At 45.9% G+C, this 18,502-nt stretch overlaps 1 protein-coding gene across 1 annotated transcript in view; it reads left to right on the top strand.

Annotated features, from left to right (window-relative positions):
* Positions 1 to 364: 364 nt before the first annotated feature.
* Positions 365 to 18,502, top strand: part of MAB21L3 (mab-21 like 3) — a 30,108-nt gene continuing 11,970 nt past the window's right edge. Inside the window, exons 1-3 of the mRNA XM_074947532.1 lie at positions 365 to 460; positions 13,723 to 13,899; positions 17,122 to 17,262. Coding sequence (XP_074803633.1) covers positions 13,852 to 13,899; positions 17,122 to 17,262 — 189 coding nt within the window. The 5' untranslated portion in view covers positions 365 to 460; positions 13,723 to 13,851. The remainder of the gene's footprint in view (positions 461 to 13,722; positions 13,900 to 17,121; positions 17,263 to 18,502) is intronic.

Below are 18,502 nucleotides of genomic sequence, written 5' to 3' on the forward strand. Positions count from 1 at the left end.
GTCCTCCAATTTCTGTTCGGGCAGATTTTTTGAAATATGAACAAATGTCCGTCACTTTTCCTTGCTCGTCTTTTTTCCAACATCAGTTTTGGTAGAACTGCAATTCCCGGCAAGCCTTAATAGCAGTGTGCGTGTTCACTGGTTTGCTACCCTTACTTCTGTACTGCTGCTGCTGGGGGTGTTGCCTTCAGAGCAGCTGGAGCGTGGCAACTGCTGGCCGGCTGCCAGCTCTGAAGGCAACACCCCAGCCGGGAACAGCGCAGAAGGAAGGGTGGCATGGTACTGACTGAATCGCTGAATGGGATCCTGCTTGTACAGTACAACTTCAGGCACACATCTTGCAAAGACTTTCATGGCTACTTGATGAGCAGTCAACCACTGCTGAGCAAGATACGCTCTTCAAAAAAATGTGCATGGGCCCAAGAAGTGCAGTAGGAAATGGCTGACTGCATGTAAAAAGGTACATTTAAATTTGATTTACATTTATTTGAGGCCATTATACTTGTTGTTTATAAATGTTAGATAGTCAAAGTGGAAAGAAACTGTACAGTAGAAACTGTGTCCCTCCCCGCCCCCCTCCCCCAGTCCCATCCCCCACAGCTACCTCTCCTCCTGGCAAGAAGAAAAGGAGGACTTGTGGCACCTTAGAGACTAACAAATTTATTTGAGCATAAGCTTTCATGAGCTACAGCTCACTTCATCGGATGCATTCAGTGGAAAATACAGTGGGGAGATTTATATACATAGAGAACATGAAACAATGGGTGTTACCATACACGCTGTAACGAAAGTGATCAGGTAAGGTGAGCTATTACCAGCAGGAGAGCGGGGTGGGGGGGAAACCTTTTGTAGTGATAATCAAGGTGGGCCATTTCCAGCAGTTGACAAGAACGTCTGAGGAACAGTGCGGGGTGGGGGTGGGCAGTGTCCTCTGTGTGGTGTTGTATCAACCAGGCAAGATACTAACAAGCTTCAACAGGACTTTATTTTCAAAGTGGAAACCTCTTTACCAAGCTGCTGCTGCGCCCTCTGTAGCTTTCTCCCAGCCTCTCAACTCCTCCCCCCTCCTTCCTGTTTCCTGTCCTTTCAGACTCCCAACAGCCAGTGCTCCCAATTCTAATAATTACAAGCAACATCTAAACACCCCATTCCCTCCTCTCTTAAGAAACTCTCCCACTTAAAATAAACATTATTGTTCTAACCACAGGAACAAATATGAAACAAGACACTATATTGTTGGCAGAAATATTACATTGAAAACACTGTAGATACTACATAAAATAGTCTCTAGTCCAGACAGGTGGTCGTCTGGGTCTGACAGGCAGTCTCTCAAGCCCCGGTTCCAGTGCAATGTCTTGTTGTGTTGGTACTACGGTGAAGTCATCCAGTGCAGACTGGGTGTTGGCATAATCTCCTCTTGGTGCATAGGCAGGTGCAAGATAAGAAGCATTTCATACTCACCCCTTCATCTCTATGATTTTAAGAGGAGCTGTGACTATATAGTCCCCTTTGCGTAAAATTCCAGGTTTTCATATTCTAACGAAGGAACCACACTCAAACTTTGGTTTCTTAGCACCCCACTGCTTCTCTGTGAAAGCCTTAGACTTTGCTTGGTTCTGTTCAACTGTTTTTCTCACATCATCCTCGGCTGGGGCCTCAGGTCGTGCCTTTAACAATCCAGCAATGTTCAGTTTAGTATTCATCTGTTTCCCATGCAATAACTCTGCGGGTGATCTTTGCATTGTGGCATGTTGTGTAGCCCAGTGTGCTTGCAAGAAATCAGTAGTGAAGGGTATCCACAATTGCCCTTCCAGTTTAGCCGTTGGCAAACTCTTTCAAACTTCTGTTAAACTGTTTGATTTCCTCATTGGCTTGAGGGTAATATAGGGATGACCTTCTGTGTAAAATCTTCCTCTGTGCTAGAAAAGTTTCAAACTCCAGGGAAAATAATTGACTACAATTATCTGAAACCAGTTCTTTGGGGTTACCTTCCCTGCTAAAAACTGAAGAGAGGAACTTAATTACTGTAGCAGAAGAGATTTGCGATGTAAACACTACCTCGGGCCATTTACTGAAATAGTCTATTAAAGTGATGGCATAACGGCAGTCAATTGGAGCAGTATCAAAGGGTCCAACAATGTCAATCGCCACTTTTTCCCATGCAGATTCAGGAAGAGGAACAGGCTATAATGGAGGGGTACATGTCACTGCTGTCTTATCATGCATTTGGCAAGTGACACAGGATTTTATGAGTGCTTCAGTTTGAGAGTCCTTCCCTGGCCACCAATACAGATCCCATAGTCATTTGGTTCTGACAATTCCTGGATGAGTATCGTGTGCCAGGTGTATGAATTTTGACTGTAATTCTTCTGGCACAAGGAGCCGGTGTGTACCTCATGGCACACAGCCATCAAACAAAGTTCATCCCAAACCCTAAAATAAGGCAGCACAACTGGGTCAAGGTTTTTAGGGTGACTGGACCATCTCTTTGTCAGAAATTCCCGTAGTTTTTGTCGAATTGGACACATTGAACAAGCAGCTTGAAATTGTTCTCTCGTAACTGCAGTGAGAGTGCTTGTAATAAGCGCAACCACTACATCCTCATCTTTCGGTGGACCATCTGGTGAAGGCAAAGGCAGGCGAGAAAGGCAATCAGCGACCACATTTTGGTTTCCAGGCTTATATTCCAGCTCATAATTGAAAGAGGGTAGTCTTGCAGACCATCGAGCAAAACGGTATCCTGCTCTTCCCAGTCCTTTTGTGGTGAGCAACGTCATCAAAGGGCTGTGGTCTGTGCGCAACTTGAATGTGCGGCCCCACAGGTAAGTTCTCCATTTTTCAGTAGCCCAGACACAAGCAAGTGCTGCTTTTTCGACTGTAGAATATTTTCTCTCAGCATTACTTAGTGTCCTTGAAGCAAATGCAACAGTCCTCTCTGTGTTGTCCTCGTGCAGTTGTGTGAGAACTGCCCCAAGTCCATAATCAGAAGCATCAGTAGTTACAATTGTGGGCAATGCAGGACTGAATAGTGCAAGTTCTGGACTATGGACAATCAAGTCTTTCACCATTTCAAAACTAGCTTGTGCATCCATTGTCCACGCTAAGGTTGAACTTCCCTGTAGTAATTCTTGTAACGATTGAATGACAGAAGCATAATTGGGAATGAATTTTGCATACCAGGAGGTAAGACCCAAGAAGGAACGTAAGGTTTGCAAATCTGTTGGAGGAGGAGCGTTTGAAATTGCCAGGATATGATCTGGATAGGCTTTAGTCCAGCCTGTGAAATTGTATGCCCCAGAAAGAGTTCAGTTTGTCTAAATTTGCATTTGGACCTATTAAACTGGAGGCCTGCTGAGCTGATGCAGTTTAGTACAGACTGCAGGCTATTGTCATGCTCCTCAGAAGTATTTCCAAACACAATAATATCATCCAGATAGCACTGAACTCCATGTTGATTCTTCAGTATCAATGACATGATATTTTGGAAGGCACTTGGGGCTGATGCGAGATGGTATGGAACACGTTTAAAACGAAATAGTCCCTCATGTGTAATAAATGCCGTGAGGTCTCTGCTATCTTCATGCAACATAACCTGGTGGTATGCGCTCTGCAAATCAAGAGTAGAAAACATCTTTGCTCCACGGAGTTCTGCAAATACTTCTTTTATGTGAGGAGGAGGATGGCTGTCAATCACAATAGCTTTATTCGGCTCCCTTAAGTCCACACAAAGGTGAATGCCTCCACCCTTCTGCATCACTACTATAGGTGAAACCCATTCTGAGGAGTCGATCTCTTCAATAATGTCCTTTTGAACAAGTTTTCTAAGTTCCTCTGAAACAGCTTCCCTGACTGAATATGGTAAGCGCCGTAACTTCTGTCGTACAGGCATCACATTATTCCGCATTTTAACTTTATGCAGAAACCCATAAGCACAGCCGAGTTTCTCCTCAACCTGGTGTTGGGTCCCGGCTGAAACTGGTGTGTGTACCACAAGAGTGCTTTGCTGAGGAAGATCAATTCGTCCATTAACTACCCTGAGATGTAAAGCAGCTAATAAATCTCTGCCAAGGATAGGAGTGACCTTCTGGACAATGTAGAACTCTGCAGTTACACAGCAATCACCAAAAGTAACTATTACTGGCAGGCAGCCATGTACTGGAATATGGTTTTTCAAGTAGCACACCAAGTGAAGTTTGGGTTCAGTAAGAGGCACGTCTTTAAAGTAATGCAAATAGATGGAATCAGGAAGTATAGATACTGCTGAGCCAGTGTCCAACATTAGCTGAATAGTGTGGTTTGCCTGAGGGTGTGGCAGAAACGTTTACCGTGCACTTTATCTGTTCTGGAATATGTGCAGTAGCGATTTTGTCCACGCTCAGCACAGTAACATCTGGTATTGTAACTGCATGCACCTGTTGATTGAACTGGCTACTGTGATATACTTTAGCAAAATGCCCAATCTTTTTGCAATGATTGCACTGAGCTACTTTTGCTGGACATCCTGTGTCGCTTGCAAGGTGTTGTGGGGATCTACAGCAAAAGCATGCTTTTACTGTATTTTGATTTGCTGATTCGGTGGCTTTTCATTAGTTTTCCTCTTGTAATTGTTTGCAGCGATAGTGAACTTTTCTGCAAAGGAGTCACAGCCTGGACTGTGCCTCCTGTATCCATGCTCATTATTTTGGCTTCAGCTGTAGCTGACTCAATCTGAGTAGCAATGGTTATTGCTTTTTCTAGTGTAAGTTGTGGTTCTAGAAGTAAGCATTCTCTTACATGAAGCATGGCTGTTTTCTCAATGAGCTGGTCTCTAATCATCTCATCTGTCATATTCCAAAAGTCACAAATTACAATCAGACTTGTCAAGGAAGCAATATACTGCATTATAGTTTCCCCTGGTTTCTGCTCATGCTGGCAAAATCTGTAGCGATTAGCTACTACAACTTTTGGTACAAAAAAGTTCTTTAATGCAGTGAGTGCAGTCTCATATTTATCATCTGCAAGGGGAAAAGTGTAAAAAATATGCTGCCCTTCTGTTCCAAGGCAGGGGATTAGCAGAGCACGCTTTCTTCAGAAATCTCTGTAGCACTGATTGCAAGCAGATAAGTCTCAAACATATGGATCCAGGTAGTAAAAGCACTTGGAGGCTCACCTGGGCTTTGCAGAAAGGGTGCAGGTGGGTTCAGAGGCAGAAGATCCATCCTCGTTGCCAAAATGTTGTATCAACCAGGCAAGGTACTAACAAACTTCAACAGGACTTTATTTTCAAAGTGGAAATCTCTTTACCAAGCTGCTGCTGCACCCTCTGTAGCTTTCTCCCAGCCTCTCAACTCCTTCCCCTCCTTCCTGTTTCCTGTCCTTTCAGACTCCCAACAGCCAGTGCTCCCAGTTCTAATAATTACAAGCAACATCTAAACACCACATGTGGGAACTTGAAATATGGTAACCCTACCCAGCAGTGGGGAGGAGCTGGAGCAAGAGCTGCCACAGGCACCATGCTCAGCCAGGCAGCCATGGCACTTCCAGCCACTGTGCTTGCGGCCTGTAGTGCTGCTCCTCTGCTTCTGGGAACTCTGGGATACGTTTGGAGGACTTCTGGGACCTGAGTCAAGCTGGGTCTTCGTCCACACAGGAAAGCAACAGGGGTCAGACCCTAGGTCCCAGATTAACACAGGCTCAGACCCTCCAGCTCTGCACGGTCCTAGGGCCCTGGGCCTGAGCCCTAAGTTAGCACAATGGGTGTGTGGACGCAAGTGGGGGTTAGGCTTGACCCTGGGCTTACATAGCTGTAGCCATATCCTATGAGGCTTTTATAAAAAGAAAGCTGAGGTTCTCATATAATTACTTGATTTCAACACCTGGGTCTCTAAGACAAACACCAAATATCATGAGCACTGGCAACACTTTGTAACCTGCAAGCAAAAGCCAAGTTGCTGTAGGAAGAAGTCTTGACGACTGGTGAGGAGGCTGCCTTCCCTCTGCATGGGGCCTGGGCCTTTGGGGAAGTAATACTGAGCACTACCCAAATGCACTTCTAGTGTGAAAAGTAACTTTATAAAATCGGCCTTGTGGGCCTGCCGGCTCAGCGCTGGGGCTGGGCTTTTACACATGTTGAGCCTGGCCATGTGATCTGGACTGATCCTGTGCAGCTGGAGCTGCTGCCGGTCTTCCCATCCCCCAAATGCTCAAAAGTGATGAGCTATTCCCCTCAAAGCATAATATTTTGAAAGCCTATATAGTATTTTGGCCTGTCTTTCCCCCTGCCCACCATCAATAGAAGATATTACCTCACCCACCTGGTCTCTCGAACACCCCAGGGGTGGCAGTTACGCTGTTGCCAGCTCCCCTGCCTGTACAGCATGAGGCGATTCTGGCCCTGCTACAGAAGCTCTCGGGGCTGCTGATGGAGCAGAGCTGCCACCTTCTCCCCATGCCCCAACAGTCTAATTAGCTAACTGTGTGTTGCCCCCACAGCCCAGCTATTAATTTCACACCCCCAGCCCCACATCTGCCTGCTCCTCCAGTCCCTCATATTGACTCTTTCTGAAGCTCCAAGGGCTCTTCACCCCTCTCCTAGGCCACAAGGGGGTGCGGGCAGCTGGAGTGGAGTTCTCTTCCTTCCCAAGCCTGGTGGTGGGAGGAAGCAGAGCACTGACCTGCTGTGGGCAGTCCAGATTCGGTTCCCGGTTCTGCCACAGCCTTCCCGTGTGTGATGAGCCAGAGTGGGTCACTTAATCTCTTTGTGCTTCAGTTCCCCGTCTGTGACATGGGGATGATGGCTCAGCCTAGCTCAGAGGGATGTGGGGAGGATGAATACATCACACGCAGTGCTCAAATACTAGGGTGATGGGAGCCAGGTAAGTACCATAGCTGGGGTAAGCACTTTTGAAATGCGAAAAACCTGGCAGCCCACTGCAACCCCAACCACACGGCAACTCCACAAACCTCCCCCCTTTCAACACATATGGTGCGTTCAGAGGTGGATTAAGCTTTTAGGGGCCCTGGGCCAAAGCAAGTGGGGGGCCCTCCCCACCCCCATCACACACACCCCCCATGCTCCTGCCAGGGAGTGGCGCTGGGGGGCTTGCACCGCTCTGCTCGCCCGGTGCTCCTGCCCATTGTTCACAGGAGGGGGCAGCGGAGACACCCTGAGCTCCTGGGATCTTTCGGCTCCTCCTCCCCTCCTGAGAGCATGGTGCCACTATTCCTTCCCTGCCCTGCCCTCCTCTCAGCCTAGGGTTGCCAGTTTTGGTTGGATGTATTCCTGGAGGTTTCATCACATGACATAATCTTTTAATTCCTGGAGACTCCAGGACAATCCTGGAAGGTTGGCAGCCCTATCTCATCCCCTGAGGGGAGGGGGGAAGAGCTCTGTCAGCCTCCTGCAGCAGCTCTGAGTGGCTGCTCTCCCCCAGGAGACAGGGCCGTGGGGCAGGCAGCCAATCAGAGGAGGGTTCCCCCTTCTGCCCCCGCCCAGCAAGGTTGACACTTGCATGACCAGCTTCTCCCCTCAGCGGGCGACCAGCTCCAGCGGGGCCAAGCCCCACCCCAGTGGGTAGGGTGGCCACTCTGTGCCCTGCGGTCAACAAAGGGTGCTGGTGGGGGTGGTGAAGGCGCTGCTGGTGAAGGCGCCCTCCAATGACGACATCATGCAGCGCCCGATTTGAACGAGGCCCCGAGTGGCCTGTGGGCTCCCTGGTAAGGGGGAGGGTGGGGGGAGAAGGGAGGCCGTGGACAGGAAATAAATGGGGGTGGGGGGAGCATATTTCAATGTGGCAGCTGTGTGTGACTTCAATGCTGTCACAATGAATTAGCAGCACTCACAGAAAACTTTCCTCCTCTCGCCTCTAAACGCTCCCAGGGCACTGTTATTTAAACATCGCTTTTGAACAAATCTGGGCTTTTTTTAAAGGAAGAAAAAGTAAAATGCAGAGAACTTTTTGCCCAAAGTAAACCGATCAAGTGCAGGTCTTGTCCCAGAGCAGCCTGCGTGAAAAACGGCTTGAGCAGCAGTTGGTCATTGCTAGAGACAGCTACTCTGCACAGTATTTCTAAGGATCCCTAACTCCATCTGCTAGCCCCACACAAGGGTCTCTTCATTCTCCTTGTTGCTTGATGTTGTGAAGGCCAAAAGCATAACAGGGTGCAAAAAAGAATGAGCTACCTTCTTGGGGGATGGGTCCATGAATGGCTATTAGCCAGGATGGGCAGGAATACAACCCCATGCTCTGGGTGTCTCTAAACCTCTGACTGCCAGAAGTTGGGTGTGGAGGACAAGGGATGGATCACTCGATAATTGCCCTGTCAGGAGGCAAGATACGGGGCTAGATGGACCATTGCTCTGACCCGATATGGCCTTTCTTATGTGGGAGTTGATGCAATCACAAAATGGCAAGAGAGTACCAATGACCAAGACTGCTTGGGTGGCACGCTGGTGAGCTGCGCTACCAGGAAATGTTAATATGGAAGGTTTCATGGACTAGCAAACTAGCTCACTAAGGCTGAAACGCTGGGGCAGTTGGCATTTTTCTATGGTCTATTTCCAGCTGGATGTCTTGGCCTAACCTACTTAGACTGTGGTGACCTACTTAGACATTGGTGAGGCCTCATCTGGAGTACTGTGTCCAGTTTTTGGCCCCACACTACAAGAAGGATGTGGATAAATTGGAGAGAGTCCAGCGAAGGGCAACAAAAATGATTAGGGGTCTGGAACACATGACTTATGAGGAGAGGCTGAGGGAACTGGGATTGTTTAGTCTGCAGAAGAGAAGAATGAGGGGGGATTTGATAGCTGCTTTCAACTACCTGAGAGGTGGTTCCAGAGAGGATGGTTCTAGACTATTCTCAGTGGTAGAAGAGGACAGGACAAGGAGTAATGGTCTCAAGTTGCAGTGGGGGAGGTTTAGGTTGGATATTAGGAAAAACTTTTTCACCAAGAGGGTGGTGAAACACTGGAATGCGTTACCTAGGGAGGTGGTGGAATCTCCTTCCTTAGAAGTTTTTAAGGTCAGGCTTGACAAAGCCTTGGCTGGGATGATTTAATTGGGGATTGGTCCTGCTTTGAGCAGGGGGTTGGACTAGATGACCTCCTGAGGTCCCTTCCAACCCTGATATTCTATGACCCTGATATTGCAAAGCCATCAGTGTCCCCATTGCTGATCACTTAGCTGTGCTAGGGCTTATTTTCATTCCAGAATGTACCTATGTTTAGTGTCTGACTGACTGGATGTGTTACTGCAGTGGGAGGAATTTGGTTGCTTACTCCCAGCCATCCTGAACTGAACTGTTTCAAAACAAAGCTCCAGCTCTCTGTCTGTCTTGCTTTCTTAGGGGATATTGGTATGAAGTTGAGAAAGGGAAAATTTAGGCTGAACACCTGGCAAAACATCATGACAGTGAGATCTTTTCTACTGTGGAATCCCAAAGGGAGGGGTGGAAGCTTCGTTGCTTGGGGTATTTAAAAATTGGCACAGCCCCAGAGAATATTGTAGGGCACAATCTTGCAGTGTCCAAGGGGAAGTGGATTAGATGTGATATAAAAGGTCTTTTCCATCTGAAACATCTCAAATGCTTAAGTCTTGCTCCAGTTTGAGGCTGTCAAGATTCCTTCCCCACTCTGAACTCTAGGGTACAGATGTGGGGACCTGCATGAAAACCTCCTAAGCTTACTTTTACCAGCTTAGGTTAAAACTTCCCCAAGGTACAAATTAAAAATTTTACCCTTTGCCCTTGGAATTTCTACTGCTACCACCAAACTTTAACTGGGTTTACTGGGAAACATAGTTTGGACACATCTTTCCCCCCAAAATCCTCCCAACCCTTGCACCCCACTTCCTGGGGAAGGTTTGGTAAAAATCCTCACCAATTTGCATAGGTGACCATAGACCCAAACCCTTGGATCTTAGAACAATGAAAAAGCATTCAGTTGTCTTACAAGAAGACTTTTAATAGAAGTAAAGGAATCACCTCTGTAAAATCAGGATGGTAGATATCTTACAGGGTAATTAGATTCAAAACATAGAGAATCCCTCTAGGCAAAACCTTAAGTTACAAAAAAGACACACAGACAAGAATAGTCATTCTATTCAGCACAGTTCTTTTCTCAGCCATTTAAAGAAATCATAATCTAACACATACCCAGCTAGATTACTTACTAAAAGTTCTAAGACTCCATTCCTGTTCTGTCCCCGGCAAAAGCAGCATATAGACAGACACAGACCCTTTGTTTTTCTCCCTCCTCCCAGCTTTTGAAAGTATCTTGTCTCCTCATTGGTCATTTTGGTCAGGTGCCAGCGAGGTTACCTTTAGCTTCTTAACCCTTTACAGGTGAGAGGATTTTTCCTCTGGCCAGGAGGGATTTTAAAGTGGTTTACCCTTCCCTTTATATTTATGACAGAGGCCTAGTACTTTGGAAACTCCCTTAGTTAAACTTGGTTTTCCCCATTACTTAAATAAAGTTCTGTTATCCTCACTCAGCATTGGTTCATGCCTGCTCAGAATCCATGTGGCCCTGACTGATACTGCTTTCTAACAAGATCTGAATGGAAGCCCCAGGATGCCGCCCCATTGCAAGAGTGTGATCCATACAGATAATTCACTCAAAGAGCTACAGTTAGTACTGAGCAGACTCTCTATTTTAGAAAGAAAGTCTAAGTATTTCCCAGGAAGGGTACTCACGAGGAGTCTGCTGCATGGTGCTGCCTCACTCCTTAGTTAGGGGTTTGAGAGAGCCATTTGTTCAAATGGCCAAACAAATGAATCGATTTCCCTGTTCCCTCGCCACTTCTCTCTGATGCCCATGTCTCCTAAACTCATAAACTTGGGGGGAAGCACTTTTGTGGGAGTTTGTTTTTATCATTCTGGCAGCACATCCCTGTTATGTACCCCACTGCTTTGACCAGTCCAGGTGCCTTTGTGGTTTGGTTCTCTTTCCCTCCTCCTTGAGTGTTTGCTCCCTCTCCAGTTTTATTTTCAGCTACAAATGGGATGAGGGTTGAAGCAGCCATAGGGAGGCCAGATTGGAGCTCAGGTGTGCTTTTTTAGTTTAGCTGGTCAAAAAAGCCTCTGGAAATCCTGCATTTGGCTTGGAGATCAAGGTTCATGGCTTGAAGATTGATGGAGGCTTCACTGCACCGTTGTAACAAACTGCTGTACAGCCCACCCAGAAGTGCTCATTGGGGGTCCCTGGATTATATTCTCTTCCATTTCTCTGTTCTCTTCCCACTCTCTCTACAGAGCTCTCTCTCTCTCTCTCTCCCCTGCTTTCTTTCCTTCTCTACCCCACTCTCTCTATTTTTCTTTACCCTCCCACAACCCTCTTATTCTCTCCCCCTTTAGAGTGCTCTCCCTCCCTCGCGTATTTTGTAACAACAAGTTGGTGTATTTGCCTCTGACTTGTTGATCCTGACACAAGGCCAGGGACAAGTAAGCACCTGCTGCCCATGCTGCTTTGCTGCTTCTGGCCAAACCCGACCCTTTCACTTTCCAGCAGGAGCTGCTGACACTCCTTGTGCTTACCTAACTTTTACTGCCTGTGTCAGAGGCTTTCCCTTTGTTGTACACAGTATTTCCTGGCTGTCCTTCAGCAACACTGTGATTCCAAAATAGGCATGTCAAAATCCACTGGAATCCCCCATGGGCCGGTACACCACAGTCTGCCATTGGCTGCTGGGGTCAGCTCTTGCACCGCCCCCTGGCTTTTTTGTTTTCCATTGGAATTAACTAAAGTTAAGCAAATAAAGCAGCAAAACCTACTGGTTAGAGCAGGGGTCTGGGAGTCAGGAATTCCTGCGTTCTCATCCTAGCTTTGACACTTGCTCAGGCAAGTCGCTTCTCCTTTCTTAGTCTTTGTTCCCCATCTGTAAAAGGAGGGCAATAATCCTAATGATGATTTATTATTTGCACTGCAGTAGCACCTAGAGGCTGCCAAAGAAAGGTCAGGCCCCCATTGTGCTAGGTGCTGTGCATGCATGTGACAAAAAGAGGGTCCTTGGCCCAAACTGCTTATACTCGCCTCCCTCATGGGGTGAGGGAGGTGAGAATTAAATTCCTCTTTGTGAAGTGCTTTCGAACCGTCAAGTGCTGTGTGTTATTGTTTAATGTGAAATGACTGGGACCAGATCCCTTGATGCCTGTTTGTCCAATAGCTGCTCTCGCACCAGACAGCTGGTGGGCATGGGAAAACGGGAATCTGAAATCCACCACACACATACAAGCCTTGTGGGTGTATGAGGTGAAGAAAAATGACTACGGCGTCCTCATACCTTCCTGGATTTGAAATCTCTAACTAGGAACTAAGAGGGTGGGGAGGGGAAATAAGGACACTTTTTTTAATTGAGTCTGAATATTTAAAATGTTCCTTACCCTCCCTCATTCCCTGTGCTCTGCCAGTGTGTCCTGTCCCGCCTCTCCTTACATCTTCTTCCATTCTATCCCTGGTTCCTGCAGTGCCCTCCTTAGCCCACTGTTCCACACTCCCTTTTCTCTCCACCTTAAATCTGACTTCTCCTGCAAAGCTCACAACGTTGCTAATCCTTTGGGCCATCACCTTAAAGAAGGGCCCCAAAAGGAGTAGGAGAACGAGTGGCGGGAAGGTTGGGAGGCTAATGCTTTAAATAAACGGACAATAGAAAATACCCTGGGAGATACAGAAGCAGGTTTGATTTTTAGACTATCAGCTCCTCGAGGCAGGAACCATATTTTCTGTTGGGTCTTGTAAAGCACCAAGCACATTATCATCATTTGGCTAATAATGAACAATAATAAGTGTATTGTGGTAGTGTCAGGACAGGAGCCCCATTGCGTTTGGCACTGTACAAGTAATAACACACAAAAGAGGGCTGGGAGAACACAGAGTGGAAAAGGCCCAGACCTTCAAAGGTGTTTAAGCTCCTAACTTCTGCTGAAATCAGTGGAAGTTTAGGAGCCTAAATACCTTTGTGGATCTGGGCCAAAATAACTTTTGCTAAACAGTGGGCCCATTCTTCCTAACCAGGGACAGTTTGCAGCACGTCTCTACAGGGCTCTGCCACTCTCCCCCAGGATGACGTACCCTTTTTTTAAAAGCCACCAACTCTTATCAGATCGATAAGGCCCAATCAATGGTTTTCCCTTCTAACGATGTGTTGGGTTTGTTATCTGGGCAGCTGGCAGCTAATAAGAGTATAATAATATAAGCTTTATATCTGTTTATTGTAAAGAAAGCGAAGCAAACTGCAGTCTGGGGACAGGCGGTGGGACGTTTACTGTCAATACAGCAGGAAAGAGAGAGGAAATATAAGGAGCAGAGGCCGTGGACTGCAACCCAAATGAGTGATCTGAAAGTAAACCTAGCAGTACAGCTACAGAAGGAAAGTGGGTGGATTGACCTCGACAAGGGAGTGTTTCTCTGTGTTTTGAAAGGGTTTATACACGATCTAGTTATAAGAGTTAGAAAACAGGGAAGTGTTTGTGGCAATCAGCAAATAATGCTGGGCAAGAGAGCTCTGAATCCCCAACAAAGTCTGAAAGGTGCTTCGAATTCAGACCAAAGGCAAAGCAGTGTCTGGGATATTTTTTATATATGTTAAGAATCGCCATTTGAAAATAATAATAATAATTAATAAAACCAGAGCTTGAAAAAGATAATTGGACATGTTTTTTCCTAGTAAGTTGAAACAAACTGTAACACAAAATGGAAAAAACAAGCAAACCTCCCAGCTTGTCTCCCCTCTTCTCCATCCACAGAGGAATTAGGTGTCTTGGGTTTGCAAGGCAAGGAAGGCTGCAGACCAAAAGCTGGAAGTGGTTCTCAAACACCCAGAACCAAGCAAGAGAATAAAATTAAATTTTGGAGCACAAGGAAGAACTCCTACCATGAAACCATTCACTGAAGAAGATGTGGAATTTTACATCCAGAATAAGGTAAGTCTTTGTGTGTATGTCTCTTCTCTGTCTCCACAAGTAGGGATGGTCTTGAAAAGTTCAGAATTCAAGGGTTGGATGCTTGTCTGACTCTTGAATCTTGGGACAAAATGGGGCTTAAGTATCATGATAAGATTTCTAGTGACATTTCCAATGCTTCCCTTTCAGAACCTTAGCAAAGGATTTGGTATGGTGGCCTCTTAGCTTTTCTCTACATGGTCATCCTGTCCCTCTTCAGAATTAGTTTGTGTTTTGGGCTCTGTCCTCCAAACTTGGAATTTCAAATGTGGTTACAGCTGGAGTTGTTTGTGTTTAGAACTAGGAGAGATTCTAGGGTTCATCTTTATCCAGCCAAAGACCCAGATTTGGTAGAAACAGGACCAAAAATATAGCAGCAAGTTTGTCTCTAGGAAAGATAATGCATGTGTTTAATAATTAGGAAGAGGTGGATAATACTAGAATACTAATCCTTTTCCTAAACCTTGGATGCTTATCTAAACAAGCCATCTAACCTTTTTAAGAGAGCTAGGCAGGAACCAGGTTTCAATTTCACGGGAACTGCTCCGATTTTGAATTTTTTCTTTTCTGTTCTGAAATGGACCAAAACAAAAAAAAAAATTGAAATTGTCTGCACAATGAGAAATCCTGTCAGGTCGACTAAAATGTTTTGTTCCAATTTCAACTTATATTTTATATTTATTTATTAAATACCAAAATTCAACAAAAAGTAATATTAAACAGAAAATCAAGGCTTCTGTTTCAAAAAGGTGGAAATGTTTTGCCCTTATCAGAACTTTGTTCATTTTTTCTAAACTCAAGATCACTGACATCAACACGTCTTTGCAAAATGTTTCACTTTTGACAAATTGGCATTTTCCAATGGAAAAATGTTCCATCCGAAAATTTCCAGCCAACTCTGCCCATTAGTACTTCTCGCTGTAAAGATTTCTGTTGCAGGGTGACACAGGAACCGGAGGGCATGGTTGTGCATAGAGAGATTTGTGGTAGTGTGCTGCCTCATTTGCAGTGGTACCGAGCACCAGAAGTAGCGTTTAAATGGGGCCTGGAGCCACCAGAATTTTAGGTTCCACCAGAAGCTTCCCATCCCTCAGAGAGCGACTCCCTTCCAGCATCCGCCTAAGTGAGAAAGACAAGGTTCCAGTTATTAATCATTATTATTCTGTATTAAAGCATGTCACTTCACAGCCTGTTTGCTAAAACTTATAATCATATAATGAACCAGCACAGATACCATGTAATAATTTATGCATGTTAACTTAAAAGGTTTTTTACAACTGTCTATTAAGTGTATGGATTCTTCTATCCACTCCTCGGTCATTGATCTTCCTCCCAAGGGAGGCAGGGCAGCAGCCAGCCACCAGCCTGCCTGCAAGCTACTGCCTGCTTTTTTTTCTGAATCAGTGTTGTTAACCCACTCCTGTAGCAACGAAAAAATCCAAATATGTATTGGATGGAGATGGAGTGACGAATTAGACCTGACCTACACTTGGCTCCAGATCCCAAATCAAACCCATTTTTGATATTCAAAATATTAATACTTTGGTGTTCAGTTTTTAACATTTGCTTTGACACTCCCAAAGCTGGGATCTGGAAAGGGAAACACCAGTATATGGCAAAAGAGGCTGTTCAGTACAGTGTTTATAACTGTGATGGGAAGTGGCAAACATCAGAGATCTCATGGGAAAGCCACTTCTCCCAAGACCTCCATCCTGTTTCTGCAGACCTAAGATATTCTGGGGCCTGAGGTTCATCTATTACGAGATGTAGTGGTAACCACCATGGCAATGGTGAGTTTTCAGAGACACAGTACTCTAATGAAGAGTGAATCAGTGGCAACTAAGGTGCAGAGGTCAGAGGAAGTGACTGGGAGTAGACCTGGCTTTTATTCTTGTTTCTGCCAGTGACTTACTGTGTGGCCTAAGGGCAAATCACTTCCCCTCGCTGAGCCTCAGTGCTGTTATTTCAAAATGTTGCGATTTCAAATCTGCAAATAGTTTGGTTGGGATTTTGGCTGCAGGTTCTGGTGGGTTTCATTTTCTCCCAATTAGTTTTGCTAACGCTGGCTGTTGAGTTTCTGCTGGGTTTCTTCCTCACTGCCTCTATCCTCATCATATAAGATCAGGCACTGGGATGAACGGAAGTGCATTGAACAGTCCTCACTCATCATCCTGCATAGCGATCCCTGGATGGAGGAGTAATTAGGCATATGTTAATTAACTTACTTAGTAGTAGCAATGAACTAGCCTCAGAATGGTTTGGTGTGGATAAGCCTGCATCCCATATTGACAAATGTGTGAGGAACATGTGTAGAATATGCCAGTGTCCTTCACTAGGCATGATCTTGTATATTCCTTCGATTAAACCCTAAATAATTGACTCTTGCCTGTATCTTGTATCATCCCTGTATGAGCCTTGCACTTGTGCTGGTGTGGGACAGTTCATGCTGGTTCTTATTTATCTGGTTTGCCCATCCTGCACCTCAGTTCATCCTCCACCTCCTCCGTTCCACTGAAACTCGTGATAATCAATATTTTGCTGATACTGCTTGACTGCAGGGAGGGTACAGCAAGGCATGAACTTCTCGTGAGAGCTTGTGGTTACCGCTGAGATCAGCACAGAGGAGGAGCTTCAGCACCCTTTAGGAATGGAATTGCTCCTATGCTTCACATATACAGGGCCACTGAACCAATTCAGACCAGTCAGTTGAGTTGCGTCAGCCTACGCCAGGAATGAATTTGAGTCAGTGTTTTCTGTCACAATGCGCTTGACCCAGCAGAGAATACCTGAGCCACACAAGCTCCTAGGAGGCTACAGTTCCTGGATCAGTGACTGGCTAGCCTACACAAAGGAAAAGCTGCATAGTCTTGGGCCAAAACTAAAATCGGCCAAAGAATGAGAGTGTACCCAGGTGTTGGAGATTCCAAGATAATGAATTCTCTACCTACCCTTCCATGCTGTAGTACACTCCTGAATGGCCTCATCTGCTTTAGAGCCTCCAGCCAGAGCTCCATTATTACCAGATGGAGTAAGCTGGCAATTATCAAGAGGAGAACTCTAAACCTTTATTGCCCAGAGTTCTGTACACACACGCATGTGTTCACACACGTTTCAAGATGCCCCAGGTTCAGGTGATCTCTTGGCTGGAGACAGAGATTGTTTGCAGTCCGCCATGATGTAAAGTGACTTGCTTGATGTCTACAGGTGGAACGGCGACACCACCTGGTGTCTAAGACAGTGGACGAGGTGCAGAAGATCATCCAACAGCTGACCGCAGAAATCAGCTACAGGGACACGCGATTTCAGGCCATCTCCAACTCTGGTGTTCACAACGAGAATTTTAGGGTAAGGGCGAAGGGTTTAGTGTACCGTCTGGTGAGCTGCATGCAATGAGTTGGTGGTTCACCCCTGTTCATAGTGGGCAGGTGTTTGTTTGTGATATGGACACCCATAGTTGGCACGTTTCAGAGTAACAGCCGTGTTAGTCTGTATTCGCAAAAAGAAAAGGAGGACTTGTGGCACCTTAGAGACTAACCAATTTATTTGAGCATGAGCTTTCGTGAGCTACAGCTCACTTCATCGGATGCAGTAGCAAGGCAAACTACCCAACTCCCTAATCTTGCCTTGCCAGATCCTCCTGTAGCAGTAACAAGGGAATTCAGTCGCCACGGTCCCTTCAGACCTTGGCTTCTCTGCCGAGACTGCCAGTAAAGATAACAATGTGCCAACTAGAAAAGGAGTACTTGTGGCACCTTAGCGACTAACCAATTTATTTGAGCATAAGCTTTCGTGAGTTACAGCTCACTTCATCGGATGCATACTGTGGAAAACACAGAAGATGTTCTTATACATACAAACCATGAAAAAAATGGGTGTTTACCACTACAAAAGGTTTTCTCTCCCCCCACCCCACTCTCCTGCTGGTAATAGCTTATCTAAAGTGACCACTCTCCTTACAATGTGTATGATAACCAAGTTGGGCCATTTCCAGCACAAATCCAGGTTTTCTCCCCCCCAAACCCACTCTCCTGTTGGTGATAGCTTAGTAGCTATCACCAACAGGAGAGTGGGTTTGGGGGTGGGGGGGTGGGGAGAAAACCTGGATTTGTGCTGGAAATGGCCCAACTTGGTTATCATACACATTGTAAGGAGAGTGGTCACTTTAGATAAGCTATTACCAGCAGGAGAGTGGGGTGGGGGGAGAGAAAACCTTTTGTAGTGGTAAACACCCATTTTTTTCATGGTTTGTATGTATAAGAACATCTTCTGTGTTTTCCACAGTATGCATCCGATGAAGTGAGCTGTAACTCACGAAAGCTTATGCTCAAATAAATTGGTTAGTCGCTAAGGTGCCACAAGTACTCCTTTTCTAGTTGGCATATTGTTATCTTTACTGGCAGTCTCGGCAGAGAAGCCAAGGTCTGAAGGGACCGTGGCAACTGAATTCCCTTGTTACTGCTACAGGAGGATCTGGCAAGGCAAGATTAGGGAGTTGGGTAGTTTGCCTTGCTACTGCATCCGATGAAGTGAGCTGTAGCTCACGAAAGCTCATGCTCAAATAAATTGGTTAGTCTCTAAGGTGCCA

This window comes from Natator depressus, chromosome 1, assembly GCF_965152275.1.
Source record: "Natator depressus isolate rNatDep1 chromosome 1, rNatDep2.hap1, whole genome shotgun sequence".
Classification (NCBI taxonomy): Eukaryota; Metazoa; Chordata; order Testudines; family Cheloniidae; genus Natator; species Natator depressus.